Source organism: Orycteropus afer, unplaced genomic scaffold, assembly GCF_000298275.1.
Source record: "Orycteropus afer afer isolate SDZICR_OR568_19922 unplaced genomic scaffold, OryAfe1.0 scaffold00018, whole genome shotgun sequence".
NCBI lineage: Eukaryota > Metazoa > Chordata > Mammalia > Tubulidentata > Orycteropodidae > Orycteropus > Orycteropus afer.
This window is the reverse complement of record NW_006921605.1, coordinates 7,137,604-7,159,317: the sequence shown is the minus strand read 5'-3', so window position 1 is coordinate 7,159,317 and position 21,714 is coordinate 7,137,604. Positions and strand designations below refer to the sequence as shown.

Genomic DNA, 21,714 nt, shown 5'->3' with positions numbered 1-21,714 from the left:
TTCTCTTCTGCTGTTGGTGCATTTTGAATTATGCTCGATAGTCTATTTATGCCATATATTAGGGCCCTTAAATTTGCCCCTAGGCTTTCCTTGAGGAACTGTACTGTTTTAGTTTTCACATTTAAGTCTTTCATCCATCTGGAGTTTGCTTTTGTGTATGGTGTGAGGTACAGATCTTGTTTCATTTTTCTGCAAATGGATCTCGCTTTGCCAGCACCATTTATTAAACAATCTGTTCACTTTTTTGGTCAAGTTTTTTGATGAAGAAAAGTTTCATTTTTACGCAGTCCCATTTATTTATCTTGTCTTTTGCTGTTTGTGCTTTTGTTATTTTATCAGATAATCCATTGTTGTTGGTTTTTTTTATAGTATTCTTAAACCACTTCTATGCATTTTATTTTTATTGATTGATTGATTGATTGATTGTGATTTGGGTGAAGACTTACAGAGCAAATTCACTTTCCATACAGCAGTTCACATATACTTTGTCTCATGTCATTGACCACAGTTTACCACAATGCAACAGCTCCCCTCCAACTTCCTCCCCATAGTACCACTTCCCAGTGTCCATCCCTCCATACTCTCCTGCACCCTGAGCTTTCTCCCTGTGCATAAGCAGCCCTTCCTTCTCCCATGATTGTTCTCTCTAGGGTGTGTGTCTACAGATAATCCACTGTTAAAAGCTAGGCCCAACAGTGCTGTCATTGCATTTTCTTCTAACACCTTTATGGTTTTAGTTTGCACATGTAGGTCCTTAATTCATTTTGAATTTGTTTTTATGTATGGTGTGAGGCACGGATCCCACTTTGTTTCTCTGCTTACGGAAACTGAACTTTCCCTGTACCATTTATTGAAGAGACTCTTTCTTCCTCCACCAAACAAACTTAGCACCCTTGTTAAAAATCAGCTGACCATACAAGTGTGGATTTATTTCTGGACTCTCAATTCTATTCCATTGGCCTCTTTGGCTATTATTATACCAGTATCAGGCTGATTACTGTAGCTGTTTAATATGTTTTTAAATCAGAAGTATGCACCCTCCTACTTTGTTATTCTCTTTAAATATTGTTTCAACTATCTGGGGCCTCTTGCAACTCCATATAAAGTTGAGGGTTGGTTTTTCCATTTCTGTAAAGGCTGTCGGAATTTTGATCGAAATTGTGTTGAATAGATTGCTTTGGGTAGTACTGACATCTTAACAATATTTAGTCTTCCAATCCATGAACACAGAACATTTTCTCACTCACTTAAGTCTTCTTTAATTACTGTCAGTGGTGTTTTATAATTTTCATGTCAGTCCTTCACGTCCCTGGTTAAATTTATTCCTAGGTATTTTATTCTCTTAGATGATTTTGGACATGGAACTGTTAATCTAATTTTCCTTTCAAATTTCTCATTGCTGATGTATAGAAACCCAATTAATATGGACTCTTTGTGTGTGCTTAGGAGGCAAATAGTTTTTGAGATTTAAAGGGTGTGACCTCAATGGAAAAGAGTTTCAGAGCTACTGGAATAGCTATCCAACAAACAGATTTAAAGTAATACCAAAGTGAACTCCCAACAGGTGCACGATTCCCAGGTAAAAATAGCCTGTGATATCCCCCAGGCAGCACAAGTGGAGGGGTTACCGTGAGTGCACTGCTAAGCTCAGGGATCACACACAGATACAGCACTCTGAGAAAAAGACACAGAGCCTCCTGCTGGCAGCGGGGTCCTTTCCCCTGTGGCTTTGTGCAGGGCCTGTGCCTTCATCCCCGGTTTCTATGGATTAGCTCTGTTTAACCTCCTTGGGTTTCCAAGGCAGTGTCACCACAGAAGCAGATTGCCCAATCTTCCTACCGAGGAGTGGCTGGTGGGTTTGAACCGCCAGCCTTCTGGTTAGCAGTCAGATGCCTTAGGCACTACGCCACCAGAGCTCTTAACCTGAAATCAGCTTAACCCAGACAGGAAGTGTTTCTTGGGCCACCCACAAGAAGCACGGCAGTATGAAGGCGCTGACGATGAACAGACAGTGACCACAGGAGTTCAGAACTCGAGGGCCTTATCGTTGAGATGGAGGGATTCTCCTCTGACGTCATTATTCGCAGGGCTACACTATTCCTCCCACAAGCCGTCCCTTACTGCTCTAAGGGCAATGGAGGAAACAGGCATTGCCTAGAGCAATGGCGTCTCACAGGGGACTGGAAGCCACTTCCTGCAGTGGAACACACAGAAAGCGCCAACCTGTGAGGAGAAAATCAGGTACTTTTATTGTTCAGTTTATACTTAGCACCGGGCCAAGACAATGAACTACCCACAACATTATGTCAAATCTCTTCTGGCCTGGCATTCGACCTCTCTCACCCGCTCTGATTAGATCATCCCAGCCTTCCCATCTTTGGCAATGGCACCAACACTCCTCCAGTCTTGGAATCCTTTGCCTCCACTCAATCTCTCACTCAGTCACCAAACTCTGTTGTTTCCTTCCTTTTAACATCCTCTAGGTTTTGACTCCTCCATTTGCTCTGCCATTAACTTATTCCATCAGCCCACCTGGAACACAACTCTTACTTCCTACCAGCGCAACCCCATAGCGCCCTTAGAGGTGCTTACTGTTCCAATTAACTTAATCACACAAACATCTAACGCGGTAGGTACCACTGTGATCTCTATTTTTCCAACGAGGAAACAGGCACTGAGAAGGTAACCGAACGAACACCCAACCTTCTACTTGAGGCCGAGCTGAGGTCTGAGTCAGCTGGTCTGGCTCCAGCCGGGGCTCCTCCTCCTGAGGCCAGACCCTGCCTCCCTCTCTACCTCAAACCGTACTCCAAACTCCAAACCAAACTCACTCATTACCGTCAATTCTGACTCATAGCAACCCCTCCTTGGGTCTCCCAGGCAGTATCACTACGGAAGTAGATTGCCCAACCTTCCTTCCAAGGAACCATACTACTCAGAATCCAATTCGCTTTCTAAAGCACAGCCTTGGTAAAGCCACTGTTCCAGAACCTAGTGCGAAATGCTGTGTCTATTTCGTCAGGGTAAGTGTCGACCGCGCCTTCTCATGGCCCACGCTTTGCGTCAGAAGCTGAAACTCTGCTCCTATGTCTGCCCTCCCACTTATTAGCTGTGCAATTTCACACAAATTCCTCAACCTCTCTGAGTCTCCGCTAATGACTTTGAAAATGCTCTCTCCTTGCTGAGAAGATTAAATGGAACAGCCTGGCCGGCTCCCCTCATGGGATGAATCAAGAAGAGCTCATTTTCTCACTGTACATGAAAGCTTTCCCGTAGCACTGATGTCCATGTTCGAGTCCATCTCTGCACCCATGTTTCCTCTCACCTGGAAGCCTTTGACGGTCTGACTTCCAGCTATAATATAAGGCCCTGTGTAAGTCTCCACTTCTCAACTCAGTATTGCCTAGTGTCTCTGGTCCAAAGTGACTGAGTTACTGTCATACTACAATCACTGCATCTAATGCTCTCAGACTCTAAACCTTCTAAACTAGCATGTCATCAGTATGACCATCTTCTCCACAAATCGTCTCACTGGTACACTCTGTCTTGCCATCTCAACTCTCAGTTCCTAGTAGTCTGAAACGTGTTCCTTGACACAAACGGAAAAGCCTGCTGCCTGACCTATATATATTGCGTGAAAAAAGAATTCTCAGAAATACATTAGATTACAATTTTCCTCAATTTACCACTGGATATTCATCACCTAAGGGTTCAAAAAGGAATTATTATCAAAATAATAATAATGATTATTATTAAAATATAGTTGTTATTATTATCAAAAGCATTTAATGTCTTTAAATGATTTTATGCTGGAACAAGTAGCTTAAAGTTCTTAAAAAAAAAAATAAAAAAAGGAAGGCCATAAGCCAAAGACCAAAGATTAAAAGGCCTAAGTTGTCTTTCTCACTTGGAAGACTCTGATCAATCTCATATTTAGGAAAAACTCTAATTTACTCCTTTGCTTCTCTTTAGCTCAGCCACTTAGAGTATAAGGCAGGGTCTGTGGGTTCATACAGTCTACAGCGATTTACAACTGAGTTTGCTAACGGCACATCTATGGATGGCCTTGATCCCAAAAGAGGTGGTGTTTAACAATGTATGGACTCTCTGGTGCAAGTGTACTTACCACTACTAGAAAAATAACTCAAACAATACACACTCCTTTGCTTTAAGGACAGTACTGTCTACCCAAAACACAGGCTTTCACATCACCAATGCAGAGGCACAGACGCTCAGAGTTGATGACTGCACAAAGCTGAGGCTTGGACCAACTCTTGGAATCAATGGCTGACAGCCAGGGCCCACAGAGATGTCGGTTTTTTCTGTGTCACATGGACAGGATGTCAACACAGACCACTAATGTGATCTAAGCTCCAAGCTGATCACCAGCACATGTTCACTCAAAGAGCTGGAGTCTACGGGCAAATTTTAAAAGAGGGGTCAGTGCCTTGATGACTGAAACCTACTACTCAGGGTCTAGAGGAGAGGAAATGCCAGTCCCCGAATAGGTTTCAGCAGTTGGTCAAATGTGCTTTGCATGATTCTGAAGATGTAGACTTTCCAGACTCTTAGTCAGAGTATTTGTACCACTTATTCATTCTGACTTCGTATCTTGTTCAGGTTGGACTCATTCCAGACTGACTACAGCTAATTCTGGCATCACAAAACATGCCAGCCAGTCCTAGCGATGTTGCTAGTAAGAGGTCCGAAAGCAGCCCTGGAAATATGGGACAGAGTTGAGGGTTCAAACAGCTGTGTGTAAGCCAAGTGTACGGGCAAAGCTTGAGAACAAGAAGGTAGTGCCCCCCTCAACCCACCTGGAGAGCGTGAGGAACAGAGCAAACTCACGAGAACACCTGAGGAGAAAAAGCGCCCTTCCCATGACTGAACCCTCCTGATGCTGTGGATGCTGTGCTCTGGCTCTCTCTCTAAGGCGCTCTCTCGAAGGCTCTCTCTCTAAGGCGCTCTCTCGAAGGCTCTCTCTCGAAGGCTCTCTCTTGAAGGCTCTCTCTCTAAGGCTCTGGGTCGTGTAAACTACATGATCACAACAAACCATCATGATTACTTCAAACTACTCCTGTAAAAATGTGTTCTTGCTTCTTACACCCCTGAAGAATAAAGAACAAACACATGCAGGAAAGCCAAAGTGTTTAGAACCCCTTTTAGAGAGGCATTTCCTACCTAAGTTTGGACTGTCCATGGGAATAAAATGCCACCATCACTTTGGAAGGAGGAAAAAATGTCCACAAACAAAAAATGGTAGAAACTGGCAATGTTTTGGCCACCAAAACAAACAAAAAAATCAAACTGATTAAGTATTCTTTCAAACATACCAAAAAAAAAAACCTCACTGCCATCGAGTGAGACCCAACTCATAGCAACCCCTCCTTGGGTTTCTGAGGCGGTATCACTACGGAAGTAGATTACCCAATTTTCCTTCTGAGGAGTGGCTGGTGGGTTTGAACCGCCAGCCTTCTGGTTAAGTCAAGTGCCTTAGCCACTATGCTGCCAGAGCTTCTAAAACATATGCATGCTGTTGTTGTTGTTATTGTTATGTGCCGTCGAGTCGGACCCGACTCATAGCGACCCCTCCTTCAGTTTCCGAGGCAGTATCACTATGGAAGTAGATTGCCTCATCTTCCTTCCAAGGACTGGCTGGTGGGTTTGAACCACCAGCCTTCTGGTTAGCAGTCAAGTGCCTTAGCCAGTATGCTACTAGAGCTTCTAAAACATATGAATAGTAATATATAATTATACTTCATAAATACTCAAAAGGAAAGTTGCTTAGAAACCTAACCAAGATGGTGGTAAGAAACAAGGTAATAATAATTTTAGAAAAACTAGCACTGGAACTCAAAAAGAGCTGTGGCCCCTCACGAATCAGACCTGGGCTCTGGGATAAAAAGACAGTACCGACTCCAGGTGCCACTCACACTAAGTAAGATGGACATGGGAATTTCAGTGTCCTTCCTTCCAACACATCAAACTGCCATGCTACTCAGCACTGTGTGAGACACAGAGCTGCAGGACCCTGCTGTGGTCGGATGGAGTCAGGGGAACAGACAGATGCTGCTGCACCAAGAAGCGCCAATGATGCCAACAGGCAGCAGGCATGGGAAGGAAGAGCTGAGCGTCAGCAAAGCCCTTGTGGCCCAGGCCTGCCCCAGGCCCTGAGGGAAGAATGGGAGGTGGCCCAGGTGAAGAAATGCTCCAGGCTACACCAGACAAAAGGAACAACGGGCTGAAGAGCAAGGATATGAAAGAGCTCAGTGTTCAGGGAAATAAGCAACCAGCTGAAAACGGACCCAATGTTGTTTAAATATAGCCAACCAAGATTACTTCACCCCATTATTTCCGACAATTACTGGCAAAAACGGTGATCAACAAAACACTGTAGAGCTTTTTGGGCGAGAATATAAAATTGTGCAAAATTCTGGTGCAAGTGAACACAAAGAACCAAAATGACTCTACAGAAAGGGCAAGGCTCTGCCGAACATGATTTACGTCAACAGAGTTCTAAAAGGCAACACGATAATTATGGTTTCGCAGATTTCGAAGAAATGCTGTCTCTGCTCTCCGTGTACGCCTCAGATGCATACTGAGCTCCAAACCACATGACACATCCAATGACACAGGATCTCAAATGAGAAGAGGCACACCAGACTCAAGAGCATCTCACAGCACGTTGACTCCAAGCGCTCCCCTCTGGTCCCTCAATTCTCAGATACAGTATTAGGTGGCCACAGGTTCCAATACCAGCCTCTGCACAGGAACCGCGTGGTGAGAAGGGGGTTTGGGAAAACAGAAGTTCACAAGGAAAGGAAGTGGTGCCGCCAGGGAGGGCACCTGAAAAAGGGAAAGCCCCAGCCCAATTCTGTTGCCAGTTCTCAGTCGTCTTTGCAAAGAAAGGGGGAGATTAGATTCCTGGCATTTCAACGTGAGACATGAAACACTATTAACACAAAAAGTCATCCAGGCAGCGCCCGTCCACGCAGAGCTATCCGGTAAAACTTTCTGCAATGATGGAAACGTCTGCTCCTTGAACTGTCCAGTACGGAAGCTCCAGGCCACCTGCAGCTGCTGGTCACTTAAAAGCTGGCCAGGGCGGGTGAGGAGCTGGACTTTTAATTTAGTTTTCGTTAACTTAAATTTGAACAGCCATACATGCTAGTGGTCACAGTACTGGCACCACAGTTGGCAGCACTACGTAAACTTCAGGTACATGGAGGCTCAACAGTTGGTGGCCCAGCTGTCAAATGTCATTAACATCCATCACATGAGAAAAGAACATCTCCTACAGGATGCCGATCCACTCCAAACTTTCAGAAAACCATCTGCCGCTAGTAGGGGCTCTTAGAGTCCAAAAACACGAGAGAGAGCTGGTGGCTGCACGCCACCATGAATACACCAGATACCACTGAACAACATACACTCAGTGCTGCCCGACTGTGCAGTGACGGCTAATCAATGTTATGTGCGTTTCCTCTCAATTTCAGAGTCAGAAGAACAGATACTGAACTTTGTATACATGTGTATTTCAAAAATCGATGTTCAGCTGTCATAGCTCAGAGAAGCCTAAGGACACAGGACCAAACATAATGTGGTGTCTCTCCGCAGTGGCATCCTGGAACAGAAAAAAGGACATTAGGAAAACTAAGGAGGGCTGAATAGCATACAGACTTCAGCTAGTAACAATACAGTAGAACTGACCAAAGCCGGAACATGTGTAAGGCAGAAGTCTGTTGGAAGGAAAACGCAAGTATCTCACATCAACAGGAGCAACAGAAAACCGGGGAGACCGCACTCGGTTAGAACCACAAACCCTGGAAGACTGGGGCCGACAAGGCAGGAAGGCAGTCCCCTAGGGTTCTGGCTCTCACAAGGGCCACTGGATACAGATAACGGGTCATTAACTGTGGTACCGGAGTACTCTGCCATCTTTGCAAGTTTCCTGTAAATCTAAAAATGTTCTAAAAGTTAAAATAAATTAAACTATCTCCTTTTAGTCATCCTGCACTGAGAAACAGAATACGAAATCCTGTGGCTTCCAGACTTACATTTGATAAACAATATTGTGTTATTTCAGGCCTATGAAGGGGAATCTTGAGCTTCTAAATTTACTTGGACAATTCTTCTTCGTAAGTTTCATGGAAAAGCATTTCTGACTCTACAGCTTTTGACCACAGACTTTTCAAACTTTAGAAATGATTACCTGGATAGCAGGTTTCAGCGGGGCACCACTGTGGACTAGACAGGAACTTTTAGGATACAACATACGCCCTGGTGATGGAGAAAATATAAGCCTCGTGCCCTGTGTACCTGAAGTTACGAAACCACTGCTGTCACGCTCAGGCCACTTCCAATAAATGGGAATTATAGTTAAAAGTAACCCACACTTAAACTCTCCCCCATCTTTTCTACACGCAACGAGCTCCTTAGTGGAGTGTGTCGGAGCATAAAGTCTGAATCCGAAGGCACTCATCTGAGGTCCCGTACCAGCTGTCGAAGGAGAAGCATTCGTTTGAAGCTCTTGCACGCGCCACGCACTATCAGCCAGGCTCCTGCTAGTTCTGTAGCTCTGCCAATGCAATGCAAGGCAAACTCACTTCCAAGTTCAAGCACGGCAGGACAACCCCAACAACTCTTTGGAGTTGACAATGAGTTCTGTTAATGTCAGAAACAAAGGTCTGCCTATCCAGATGGACAAAGCAGTCATGAGCTTAATCACTTTCGATTTCAATACCCAAGTCTTATTAAGACTTTTTCGTACCTCTAGCACAGCTCTTACAACATGTATCATCAAACATTATCTGTATATTAAACCCTGGTCTTAGGATCACTCTTAGCACTAAGCAGAGTGCCCTTCACTCAGGAAATACTCAATCATTCGCTGTCATGAGCCACCATGGTATTGGATGGTCTTAATTCATTACATGGCAACAACTATCCCGACTACCCACAAAGAAGAGAAAACATAACTAGGAAACTAGACCTAACTGACGCCTACAGACTACTCCACCCAAAAGCAGCCAAATCAACTTTCTTCCTAAGCCCACTGTGAAGCGCTCTCCAGGGCAGACCAGGTGCAGGGCCATGAAGCAGGCATCAGTACATTAAAAAGACAGAAAATCAGCCACAATGTAATCAAAACAGAGATCAACAAGAGGAGTTTGGAGAAATACACAGATACATGGAAATTAAACAACATACTCGTAAAAACTAATGGACCACAGACGAAATCACAAGCGAAGTTTTCTGGAAAGGTAGAGAAATATCTGAAAGTGGTTTTCTTTGGGGAGAGAAGGTGGTTTACCACACAGATGTTCTAACAAGGAGTGCAGCATCTGACTGTCTGTTTAATTTCAAAGAAGTTGTCTGGGTGACAGGAAGGAATTTGATCTTTCTATGACATTTTATCAAATCACCCCAATCAATGTTCAAAAAGAATAAAGTGAAGGCACTTATTTATTTATTTTTAATTGCAAAATTGGGAAGCACAGATAACTAAAACCCACCAAACCAAAAACTCACTGCCGTCAACTCATAGCGATCCCTCCTTAGGTTTCTGAGGCAGTACCTCTATGGAAGTAGATTGCCAGATCTTCCTTCTGAGGAGTGGCTGGGGGGTTTGAACCGCTACGCTAGCCTTCTGGTTAGCAGTCAAATGCTTTAGGTACTATACCACTAGAGCTCCCAAAACCTACCAGCTGGTCATTGAAAATTTTTATTTCCTCTCTTAATCTTACTTTTCAAATCCAAGCATGTTATAGAAGCTGACACACAGCAAAACGTAAGCCCAACTAGGCCTAAAAATGGACATATGACAAAGAAGGAAGCATGTATAATTAACCTTAGAAAAACTGCAATTTGCCTGCATTAGCAATTCTAATCAAGTCTGGAGACTGGCTTGTGTCAAAATTAAATGAATACATAAGAAAGCACATAACACTTTCACACAAATCACAATTAAATAAAGTAAAATTTAAAAAAAATAGTAAAACCACATACAACATTACTTTCTGTCAGGTGCAGGAGAAAGATACACTGGCTATAACTAGAAATCTGGGCAGCAAGGCCAGCGTTAGGGCCAATCTGTTTATGCATAAAAAGGGCTGAGTGCATTTCTAGGTGGTTGTCACACAGTCTACATAAAGCCCATGTAACAACCCCAGGCAACCTGGACGATGCCTGTACTTCCTGCATCAAGAGCCACAAACAAAACACGCTGCCCTATGACAAAAAGTGACTCTTTCCCTTTGTAAAAGAGCAAAACTGGCCCTAAAATGTTTGCTAACTTGTAAACTGACATCTGGAAAACTACTGTAGTAGTTTTGGTTTTTAGAGTCATGTATCTTTATTGCTTTCTGGTTACAAAACTAATGTATGCTTGTAAAGCATTCCCTTACAGAAATGCATGCCATAGGCCTTGGAAGTTTCTGTGATCCCAAAACCCAGAGAACAGCAACTGTGAACAGCATGACAGCTTTGTTTTGTTCCTTCTACTGCAGCACATGGGAGGGAGGATGCTTCAGTAAGTCACCTTTTCTCAAACGCTATCCGCAGCCTCCTGGCTTTTAAAGCTAAATGTCTGCAGCAGAAACTAAACAAAGCCCAGTTTGTCTGTCTTCCCATCTTTCTCCACACAAGAGGGTCAGGATGGATCATTTTCCTCTAGGAAAGTCATTCAGCTCAAAGATGGAATACTGAACTGAAACTATGTCCATGAAAACAAAACCCCAAACTATGTCTATGAACACACACAAAATTTCTCAGCTATCAAAAGTACTAAATTGGCCTGACACAGCTGTAAAAGCAAACTGCCTGAGAGAAAAGCACGTAACAAATGTGCCTCAGTGGCTACGTGCTGCCTTCAAGCACCCACAGGCCGAGCGAAGATGTTTCGTCAGCTTCCCACCCGAGTCTCCACAGTCCTGCAGAGCATGGTCAACTGTGCCTTGGGGATCTGGGTCAGGGCCGACCGGAGGAAGCAGCCAGTGCTGGCTGGGTTAGTATGGGTACTCTGGCCAGGGTGAGGGACAGCTCCTAGTCAGCCTCATCTCAGGAAGGGAACCATTCATTCAGCTCTTCTGAACAATAAGGCAAAAAGCCTGTGTGTGTGTGTGTGTGTGTGTGTATCCATCTATCCACCTATCTATCCATCCACTTACCCACCTATCTATCCATCCATCCATCCATCCATCCAAGCATGCCTGCATCCATCCACCCATCTCTTCGATACAGCAAAAGCCTCCCTTGAAATTATGAGCTCAATTATCACTAGAAACAAGCTTCAAATAAACATCCAGCAATAAGGAAATAGTTAAGTCGACTGCAGAATATTAGCTTCGCGTATTCTACAACCACAAAAATAATTAGTATGACTAATATGGGAAAATGTTAGCATATGTTGTATTCTAAAGCCACTACAATTACAGAACTGTAAAAATGTGCGCATAATGATAAAGCCTAGAAGAGTTATAAAATAGTACAAATGTTGGAATTGGGGTTTATGCAGGATTTTGAGTTTCCTTTCTTTTTTCTATCAATGTATTAAAGTACAGTGGCAATGTGACATCAAAATATTGCCAAAAAGTCATATTCTGCCCCAGCCTCCTTTTCAACTTGTATGTCTTTACCTATAAAGATTTATGAACTAACAACTCCAAGACACAAAGCGATCATTATTCTGACTGAAAACACATCCTCCTTTTTTGTTCTCTTTGAATCCTGCAAAGTCCAAAAACACATTTCCTCTCACTTTATAACTAAACCGATGTTTTTTGTAATTTTCAAACACCAAGTACAATGTTACCAGATGCTTTTGCCTTTTTGCTAAATCTAGACCTTAAAAGTCCACTGTTACAATAAAGAATAAACTAACAGTTCACAATAAAAGCCACCATGAAAGTGAAGAAAAATCTGTGAATATTCTACTGTTAATAATTAGTACCTGTTTTGATAGAAATGTTAGGATGGAAAATACGGTAAGAGCTGCTAGAAATGGGCCCAGAGCAGGCTCTAAGCTTTCCCACAAAGTAAAGAAGGAAATATATTAAAATATGATTTACAGTATCTTTATGATTTAAAAAGGTTGTTTAGGGAAAATATGTCTGTTCTCGGAATCAAGACCAGAGAGAGATCAGCAAGAATGTTCTCTCCGCAGAGAGGATGATACACAATGGAAGAGTCGTAAATATACTTCCAGTAAATACAACAAGGAGTTTTTTCCTAGGGCTGCTTCTCCTCAAGTGAGCCATAAATCTCAAAGCTCCCTTCACCCAAAGAAATGGACAAAAGAGAACCCCCGACGCGATACAGCACAGATCCCCTCCTCTCTGATTTCAGGTTGAATCCTGACCCTGCGAACTTTTAATGGAGAAACTACTTGTCCTTCAGACAATCTGTCCTGAGAGGGTACTTTCAGCAGAGCGGTGGGACAGGTTTTGAACAGTTCTCGTGTGAGGCAGTGTCAGGACAAACCAGTTTTAAACAGAGAGTCATGTGGCTTGACAGTCACCTGAGCTGGAGTTGGACTGACATCCTCTTATCAAAAGTTGTGTACCTGAACACCATTAGTAAAACAAATCACAGCTATCAACTAATGTTTCTTTTATGTCAGACGAAAGAACTCTGGTGAAGCAGTGGTTAAAGTGTTCAAGCTACTAACTGAAAGGTTGGTGGTTCAAACCCATCAGCCAATTCACGGAAGAAAGATGAAGCAGTCTGCTTCTGTAAAGATTTACAGCACTGGAAACCCAAAGAGGGTCACTATGAGTCGAAATCAACTTGACAGCAGTGGGTTTGTATTTTTATGGTCCCAAGAAAGAGCTCGTGTGGCATAGTGGTTAAGGCATTCATCTGCTAACCAGAAAGTTGGCGATTTGAACCCACCAGCTGCTCCATGGGAGGAAACTGAAGCAGTCTCTTCCGTGAGGATTTACAGCCTTGGGAACCCTAAGGGCAATTCTACTCTGTCCTGTATACATTGGAACTGACTCGATGGGAGTGGGTTTGGTTTACGACCCCAGGACAACCAGCTGCCATCGAGTTGCCCGAGACGCCTGGTAGCAACTCCACGTGTCAGAGCAGAACTGGGCTCCAGAGGTTCTCAACGGCTGTGGTTTTTGGAAGTAGATCAGCAGGCCTTTCTTCCAAGGTGTCTCTGAGTGCACCTGAACGTCGAGCCTTCTGGTTAGCAGCCAAGCACATCTGTACCAGGCTGAGACTCCTAAGAAGAGACAGAGGTGCTTTTTGGGGGTCCTCACGGTTGGAGATGGGGGTGCTCAGATGAGGAAGGCAGATGCTACTGTTCCCACTTTACAACTGGGGCACCCAAAGCACAAAATGGTTAAATACACGAACACACACAAAATTTCTAGGACAGCACTGTCAGTAAGTGACAGGGCTGGGCTCCCAATCAGGTGGCCAAGCCTGGAGCCTGTGTTCCCTATGCACCATCCATCTTACAGAAGCCTTCCACTCTACATCCACAGGGAGGAAAAACTGAACTAATACCTGCCAAAAGGACCAAGTCACCTGGGTCACTTTTTGGAAGGTCTCAAAGTTTCACAGGAGCCCTGGTAGCACAATGCTTAAGTGTTTGACTGCTAACCAAAAAGTTGGCAGTTCAAACCCACCTAGAGGTCCCACGAGACAAAGACGTGGCCATCTGCTCCCCTAAAGATTACAACCAAGAAAACCCTACGGGGCAGCTGCTACTTTGTCTCATGGGGTCACTATGAGTCAAAATCAACTTGATAGCACCCAACACCAAAGTTGTATGACACTGAGGTTGGCCACAGTAAACTTTAGCTTTAAGAATTTAAAAGCTGGTTAAACCTCAGCCGTCAGAAAACCAACCAAGCCTCGAGTAGGGCAGTCTAACTTCCTTCAAGGTAAACTAGATGCAAAACATCAACTAGTTACTATCTGAACCTAACTTATTGTCCTATTGTCTTTATAAAACTGATACACATGCTCTTCTAAATTCAAGCAATACAGAAGAGTACCAGAAAAAAAAGTAAAAACTATCTGAAACCCAGTCATCTAGAGACAACTGCCGCTGTCTGGGGAGTCATTCAGAAAGAGGTCTCTGCGTGTAACAAGCCGGAGGAACAAGGCACCGTCCCAGCAACGGCTCTCCCTCCAGCCGATCTCACTCATGTGTGGAGAGGCCCTTACATAGCAGCGCTCCACATGGAGCCCGGACAAGTCATTCAGCTGGGAGCGCGGATTCCTGACCAGTGAACGGGGGTAACGTACCTGCCCTCCCGGACTGTGGCTGCTCAGGGTGAGGACGCCCACGGCACTCCAGGCTGCACCATTACAATCTCGTTTCATCTGCAGTTCCTTCACGGTGGCAGTCAGCTCACTTCAGATAGGATGTCCAGGAAGTCACCAGTACAAGTGCCACTGACATGGGCCCCTGCCCTGGCAGGGAAGCAGGGCAGGCCTACTCACACTCTGGGTACATATACTCTTCTTTAATCGTTAAGCTAAACCATTGTTTGGTTTTAAGACAACTTCAGGGGATATGTTTTGGTCTAAAGATTATCTCAGGGCAGCAGTTTCAGGGGGTCCTTCAGTATATATTTGTACCCCGGGTATATACACTTACATATATATAAAGTGTACATGCATATACCGACAGTGGACGGGGCATAATGTACTGTAAAGGAGCCACCGCAGCCAGACCAAAGACGAAATCGCAGCTTTGCCACTTACTAGAGCTGTATGAACCTGAGCAAGTTAGTTAACCTCTCTGAGCCTACTTCTGCCCCCATAAATCAGGGCAAACACTAGCACCCGGTCAGGGCTGGCGAGATTAGAATACCATATACCTCAGTGGCATACTGCATGCGCTCCACGTCAGCAGTGGTCACTTCCTTCTCCCAAAAGAGGGTGGCTGGTCTTCAGCCAGCCCCACAAAAGTACTGGGTAGGAACTGAAAGTTCATTCTCAGCACCTACTTGGCCGTAGTCCATTCAGCTGACAGGGGGAAAAATAAATATAATAAAAGGTACCCAAACAACATGCTTTAAGAGAACCCAAACAACAAATTGCTGTCGTTCTTAAAGATTAAATGCAACAGTCTGGGTTTAATCAACAAGACTGCTAAGACTTACAAAGATTCTATAGAAGAATCCTGATCAAAAGGGAAAAAATGCAGACAGAATTTCAAATTCTCATGGAATCCAGACTTTATGGAGCCATGGAGGCTGAATGAACTCCTGAAACTACTGCCCTGAGATATTCTTGAAACTTTAAGCCAAAAATATCCCCTGAAGTCGTCTTAAAACCAAACAACAGTTTAGCTGAACTGGTAAAGACTGCCTGCCTTGAGCACTGTGGTCTTTTAAAAACTATCTACATGGGATCAAATTGACAACAGCCACTCAAGAGATTAGAGAGGAACCTTAGGGGTGGTTTATGTGAATGGGGAGGAACGATTCAGAGAAGGAGGGTGATGATGGCTGCACGACTAGAAGAACATCTTCAACGTCACTGAACTGCACAGGCAGCAACTGTTGAAATGGTGTATGTTTTGCTGTGGATATTCTTAAAAACAAACTAAAATAAAAACTTTAAAAAATTGAAAGGAATTCTTCAACAGACAAAAGAATGCTTCCACAACAAGGACTTGAAAATTGCAAGGGGAAAAAACTCCACTCCAACCTTATTTCTCAGGTCAGATCATCCAAACGTTCACAACACAACACCTGCACTGAAATTCGGGGCTGCAAGCTATTAGAAAACTAACCGCAGGCAGCTGATCCACAGGCATCCTTTTCTCAGGCGCACAGATGTGCTCAGATGTCTTGAGCTTACAGGTAGAAAACCTGTTTTTTTCCATTCAGTATTTCAAACCCATAACCTGCTTCCTTGCACCTTCTGGGCTCCACCTCCAGGCCATCCTCCCTCCCAATCCATCACACACTTAACACTTTCATCAGCAGCTTCAAAACCACCTTCACTCTTCTTAAATTTTTCTGACTCCCAATCCAACCGTAATTTTCACCAAGTCCCAGTTTACAATCTTATTCTAGCATTACTACCTCGATCCCAAGCATAATTTTCCCAACTCTTGCCTTTGAAATGGCCTCTCCTCTCCACCCCAGCTCTGTCCTGTGCATCTCCCAAGATCCTGTTCAAGTCATACCTACATGTTCAAGTCACACACACGTTCAGTCATACCTACGTGTTCAAGTCACACACACGTTCAGTCATACCTACGTGTTCAAGTCACACACACGTTCAGTCATACCTGCGTGTTCAAGTCACACACACGTTCAGTCATACATGTGTGTTCAAGTCACACACACGTTCAGTCATACCTACGTGTTCAAGCCATACACGTGCACAGCTTCCTCGGATGTCAGGTCATCCCAGTCCCCTCCTCTCTAGAGTTCTTCTAGCAATGACAGTAACACCTTAGCATCCTGTTAAATAGCAGCTCACTACAAATGGCTGTGTGATCTTGGAGCACTCACTGAACCTCTCTGGACCACCATTTCCTCATCTGTAAAATAGTAAAAGTCTAGATTAAGAGCTTTATAAGGGCCTTTTCCATTCTGAAAATCCTCTAACTCCATACGCTACCTCGTCCTGCTTCACTCCTCGTCCCGGATTTAGGCTTCCTGAAGGAGAAGGTATACCTGTGTCTTTTCCCCAGCCCCCAGGAACTCAAGGAGATGCTCAGTAACGTGAGGGGCTGAGACAGACGAAGGTGACAGAGAGCCAACCGTGAACCCCAGGCCTCCTTCTGAGCAGGAACTGGTTCTCTTCTGGAGCCGAAGCCCTGCCTTGAGGGAAAGCAGGACCAGAACAGCTACAGGTCCGAGGGCTGAAAACGGTCTTGAGATTTGTGTATGGAAGCCTCGAGGGGACAGGTGTACGCTTAGGTGCTCTAGGGTAGATTACTGGGGTCTTGTTTACTGAAAAGCCTCGGTGGCACAGTGGGTAAAGTGCTCCTGCTGGGACCTAAAGGTGGGTGGTTCATTCCTAGAGAATCCCTGGGGCTATCTCCAGCCTGCCTGACAATCAGGGCAAAACGGGAGGTCCGTCCCAGTCAAGCAAAACCTAAAACCTGCAAGAACAGGGTAATTCCTTCCATTTTCCTGCCCCACGGTGCCACTTCTCAGCAAGCAAAGAGCAAGCTCTTGTAAGAGGGAAAGTAACAAAGGCAAGTATAGCGCAGCATTTTGTTCTACTCTAGGCTTCTGGTAAAGCATTTGTATTTTCCTCTCTTTGCTCAGGGCAGCGTAGGTCCATCTGTCGATAGATAGTAAGGACATGGCCTGCCGGAAGACAGGAGTCAACGGTAACCAGGAGCACGGAGGCAGCAGTGAGGACATAACCCTTCCAAATTCTGGGTCAGAATAGAGGGCTAAGCCCTATTTCACTGTTTTCAAATAAAATGTATTCAATACCCACACGCACATGTCTTCATCAAGAAGAGGCAAATATATCCCCATTTCAATCAAGTCAAACCAGACGATGCTAATGCAGTCCCTTCTACACGGGTTCTGGCTCAACGCTAACAAACCACAGAGTCATCACATCAAATCAACACTCCTCAAACCAATCAAATGAAGCCGGTTACTCCTGCAAGACTCAAATGAGCAAGACTTGCCTTTTACCAATGGCTCTTAACACAGAGCATCGTCGCTGTTCCTCACGCAGCTGTTTCACAGTTAGGACAGACACAGGGCAGCTACTATAGCGTCACTTTTTTTTTTTTGGAGTGAAGCCACAAGATTACTAACGAACAGCTAATGGCCACCGTTCAAAAGCAGTAATGGCACCACGGCTGTATGTCCCAGTGATCCACCCAACTGGAAAGGACCAGATACATGTACTTTTCTCTCTCCCCAAAGAGAATCTGAGTGTGAAAGTGGACACTCAGACTCACTTTCTCCCCCGTCATACAAATTTCTGCAAAACCTGTGCTGCTGGAGGAATGCTAGAACCATCTTCCCTGATCCCTGGATGGATGAGCGGGCATGACACGTGCTCAGAGGTTTAGAAATGCAAATTGGAGAACTCAGAAAACATTCCTTGCCTAGGACAGACTTCAGTGACAGCAGGCAGGGCAAGTGCTTGTCTAAAAATTCTTAGACACCTCCCTGGTTTGTCTTTCTTCATTGCTTCGGTGTTAAATAAGCTGTATCACGGAAAAATATGAACTGCCAGCTTTCCGCGTTCAAGTTCTGGAGCAAAAAACAACTCGGGTTTTTGTATAAGACACAAACGTAGGTAACCTGAACAACCAATCCGACCACGAGCAGGTTATCTGCTGAAATCAGTAACCACCTACGAAAACAGCAAATTATCCCCTTTGTACACCAACGACACAGGGTAATTAGCAGTCCAAGCTACAGTTACTGATCTCTAGCTCTCTAAGAATAAACAGAAGACCTGTGTCATTCTAAAAGCCACAGGGGTCTGTCTGTTTCTGACAGTTTACAGTTGACTTTGAGAATACCCTCAAAAAGTTTTATGTCATAAAAATAGCTTTGAGGAACACGTGTGCACACGCACACAGCTTTCTCCCCCTGAAAGGGCTTTCCAGTATCACCTATGACGCGCAATCCACATTCCTAACATTAAGAATCTACTGTTGCAGGCAACCTCGGGGTAGCACTCTTCTCCTTGAGAGCAGAAACAGACCACATAACTTAAAATAAATATAGAAAAATCACAAGTCCTTTTATAAAGGACCATATTCTTACATTTTCACTTTTTTCCTCTTTATAATATTTTAAGAATTTTATTCAGGGTAAACAAATGGGTGGCAAGTTCTTAATCATCGCCAGACAGAGGGAACAAAAGTAAAAACCTGAGACAGAAAACACACGTTAAATCTGAGATATTCCTCATTTAAAGTGGACATACTGTCCTGGGATACCCTTCAGATCTTGACTCCAAACTATCCCCTGTGGTCATCTTTAAACAAACAAATTAACTCAAAAAGTAAAGAACGTTGTTCCCGACCCCCACTGGGCTTCCAAGGCAATAAATCTTTACAGAAGTAGGTTGCCCTGTCCTCTTTCCTCGGAGTGGCTGGTGGGTCTGAACCGCCAACCTTCTGGTCAGCAGTCAAATGCTTTGGCCATTGTGCCACCAGAGCTCCTTAAGGTTTAAGGGCAGTGAGCCTAGATTAATGGGGCTGAAACAATAAGAATGGTGGTGACCCGACGTGATCATGTAACTGATGCCACTGCTAACTGGGTGTGCGTCCTGCAGCTGTGCATCACCACCAAAGGCAGAATAAAATAAACTTTAATAAGAGAACGTTGACACAGTTCCTTATGATTTAGAACTCCATCCGCTTTTTCACCAAGAATAAAAATACACTGAGGTTTTGGCAGATACTTCTAAAATCGCTCTAAACTGGAGGAAATTAATTTCTAAACTACCAGGATTGCATTCTAGAATGCAAAAATCTTTGGGCTATGTAAAAGTCTAGTCATATGCTTTTACAGAAATACTTCAAGTTTTTTTTTAATTTAAACAACCCCCCCCCCAATTGCTATACCACTCTCCAAGGGAAATCAGTCTATAGATGATCTTACCACAGTCATATCACTTTGACTTGACTTGCAGTGTTACCCAATGAAGAGAAATACCCAAGGCAGCCACACAAAGGCAGTTAAAGACCACACACCTTAAGTCAAATTTAACATTCTACTCAGCATAGATCCCTGCTATCCAGATCAAAGGCGGCGGAAACGCTCAGGTGTTAGTGAGCCCGGCGGCTTCTTTGTGTGTTACCAGGGCAGACAAGGGAGGTAAGGAAGGAAAGGCTCGCTCTGCACGGAGCTCGGTCAGCACTTACCTTGAGGATGTCCCCCCTTTTGAAGCTCAGCTCGTCGTCTGCAGTAGCTTTGAAGTCATATTTGGCGATGGCTTCCATTCTGAGCACAGCTCAGAGCTCAGCAGCCTGAAGCAGGGGGAAGGGAGTCTTCCCTGCCGAAGCAACCCAGTGCTGGGGGCTCAGCCTCGCCTCTCCTGGGACGCGCTCCTGCACTCTGGGACACACAATGCCACCCTGAAGCACAAGAGGGACCATTAAGAGAAGTGGCCAGGATCGAAAGCAGCCCCGCCCTGCCGATCGCAGCTGTCCCAGCCCCCACGCCCCCTGGCTCGCCCAGGCTCGGCCTCCTCCCTCCCTTGCAGGCAGATCAGATCACGTCTTCCTCTTTCCAGCCTCAGCCCCCAGGCGACTGACAGGCCCGGCGGCCAATGGCCTGAGCGCTTCCCGAGCACACTTCCTCTTCCTTCCCGCTGGGTGTGCGCGGTGCACTGAGGCTGTGGTCGGGGGCAGTCTCCGCCTTTCCTCCCTCACCCCTGCACTCTGCTCCGCACCTCCTCCCAGGGTGGCAGCCCCCTGGCCTCCGCTCCACAGGCCTAGTTCCCTACCCCCACCTCCAGCCTTCCCAGGTTCCTGACAGCCCTGGGTCCCAACTGTATGGTCAAGAGCAAGCAACACAGCCTTTGAGCTGCTCTCTTTTCTCCAAAACGAAACCGTGCTCGGCTCCAAGGAAGCGGGCCCAGGACCTCCTTTTTCATTCCCTTTACTCCGACGAGCACAGGAGGCTCTCCAGCTTGCACTTCTAAACTCTGATCAGCAAGTTTCGGGTACTGGGGCTTCCTGCTGGTGGAGAGCGCTCTGGTACAGCAATCCTTCTCCCTCTCCCCTGAACACAAGGCAGCCTTGGGGTCCCTAGCAGTCCTTGAAATAGATGCGGGAGCTTAGCACTCCACAAATAGCCACATTATTTCTAACTCTAAGGAGCAAAGCTCAAGTGCTAACCTATTCTAAGGAATCCCCGTTCACAAACTGAGCTGCCAGTAGGCTGAAGACCCGGCAGGAGGCCAGCGGCCAAGGTCAGTCTCTCAGATAGTCTGAGAGCAGCTGCTCTCAGAACCAGAGGAGCACTGAGTGGACCCAGACTGCGTCTCACACAAGGTCCTGCAAAGAGTTTTAGGTGCTGTCTCTCGGGATGGTGAACCAAGAGAAGGACGCAGGACTACAACAGACAATCATACAATCATCTCCGTCAGGAAGGTGGGACACACCTTGGCCTTTGCATAACTCTTGCTTGCTGTCACTGTTTTCTTGCACGCTAAACAAAAGCGGCAAACAACACTGGCACTGGCAGAATGGGGACAGATATTTATAGTGACACCTCTCTTGGATAATTACCACCTAGCAGAGAGCTCTTCTGAGGGGCACGAGTGATTATTCGTCTTTTGTTCTAAAGTTAACAATTGGGACATTAATCAAGCACAGCTGCAAATGAACTAAGCCGTATAGCAGCTGGGAATTAAGATGAGGCGGAGACAAGCATTATTACCAAGGAGGAAGGAAATCACCTGGTAATACAAAGGCCTTCCAGTCACATTTCGAAAACCAAACGTTCTACTGCAGGTAACTAATCAACCCAAGCGACTCTACCATGCTGCGCCTACGCTCTGCTGGGAGGCTCTGTAGCAGAGGAAAGGAACAGTTCTGGCAAATATGAAAAACACAGGCATTAGTCTATTTATTTGTGTGTGACCTTAACTGCCCTTTACTTACACAGCACTCTCCAGTTTGTTCATTTTTCTCAAACTAACCCATATACAAAATTTTAAAAGAGTACTGAAAGAGCAGTGCCTGTCCCAACACCCTCCATTTTTTTTCAGCTTTCTCTTTGTATTTACTTAAGT

The 21,714-nt window shown here is 45.0% G+C and overlaps 1 protein-coding gene across 1 annotated transcript in view; it reads right to left on the bottom strand.

The window, feature by feature from the left end:
- Window positions 1-19,915, bottom strand: part of GRB2 (growth factor receptor bound protein 2) — a 72,218-nt gene extending 52,303 nt beyond the window's left edge. The window contains exon 1 of the mRNA XM_007959653.2: window positions 19,838-19,915. Within this exon, the coding sequence (XP_007957844.1) occupies window positions 19,838-19,915 (78 nt within the window). The remainder of the gene's footprint in view (window positions 1-19,837) is intronic.
- Window positions 19,916-21,714: the final 1,799 nt, after the last annotated feature.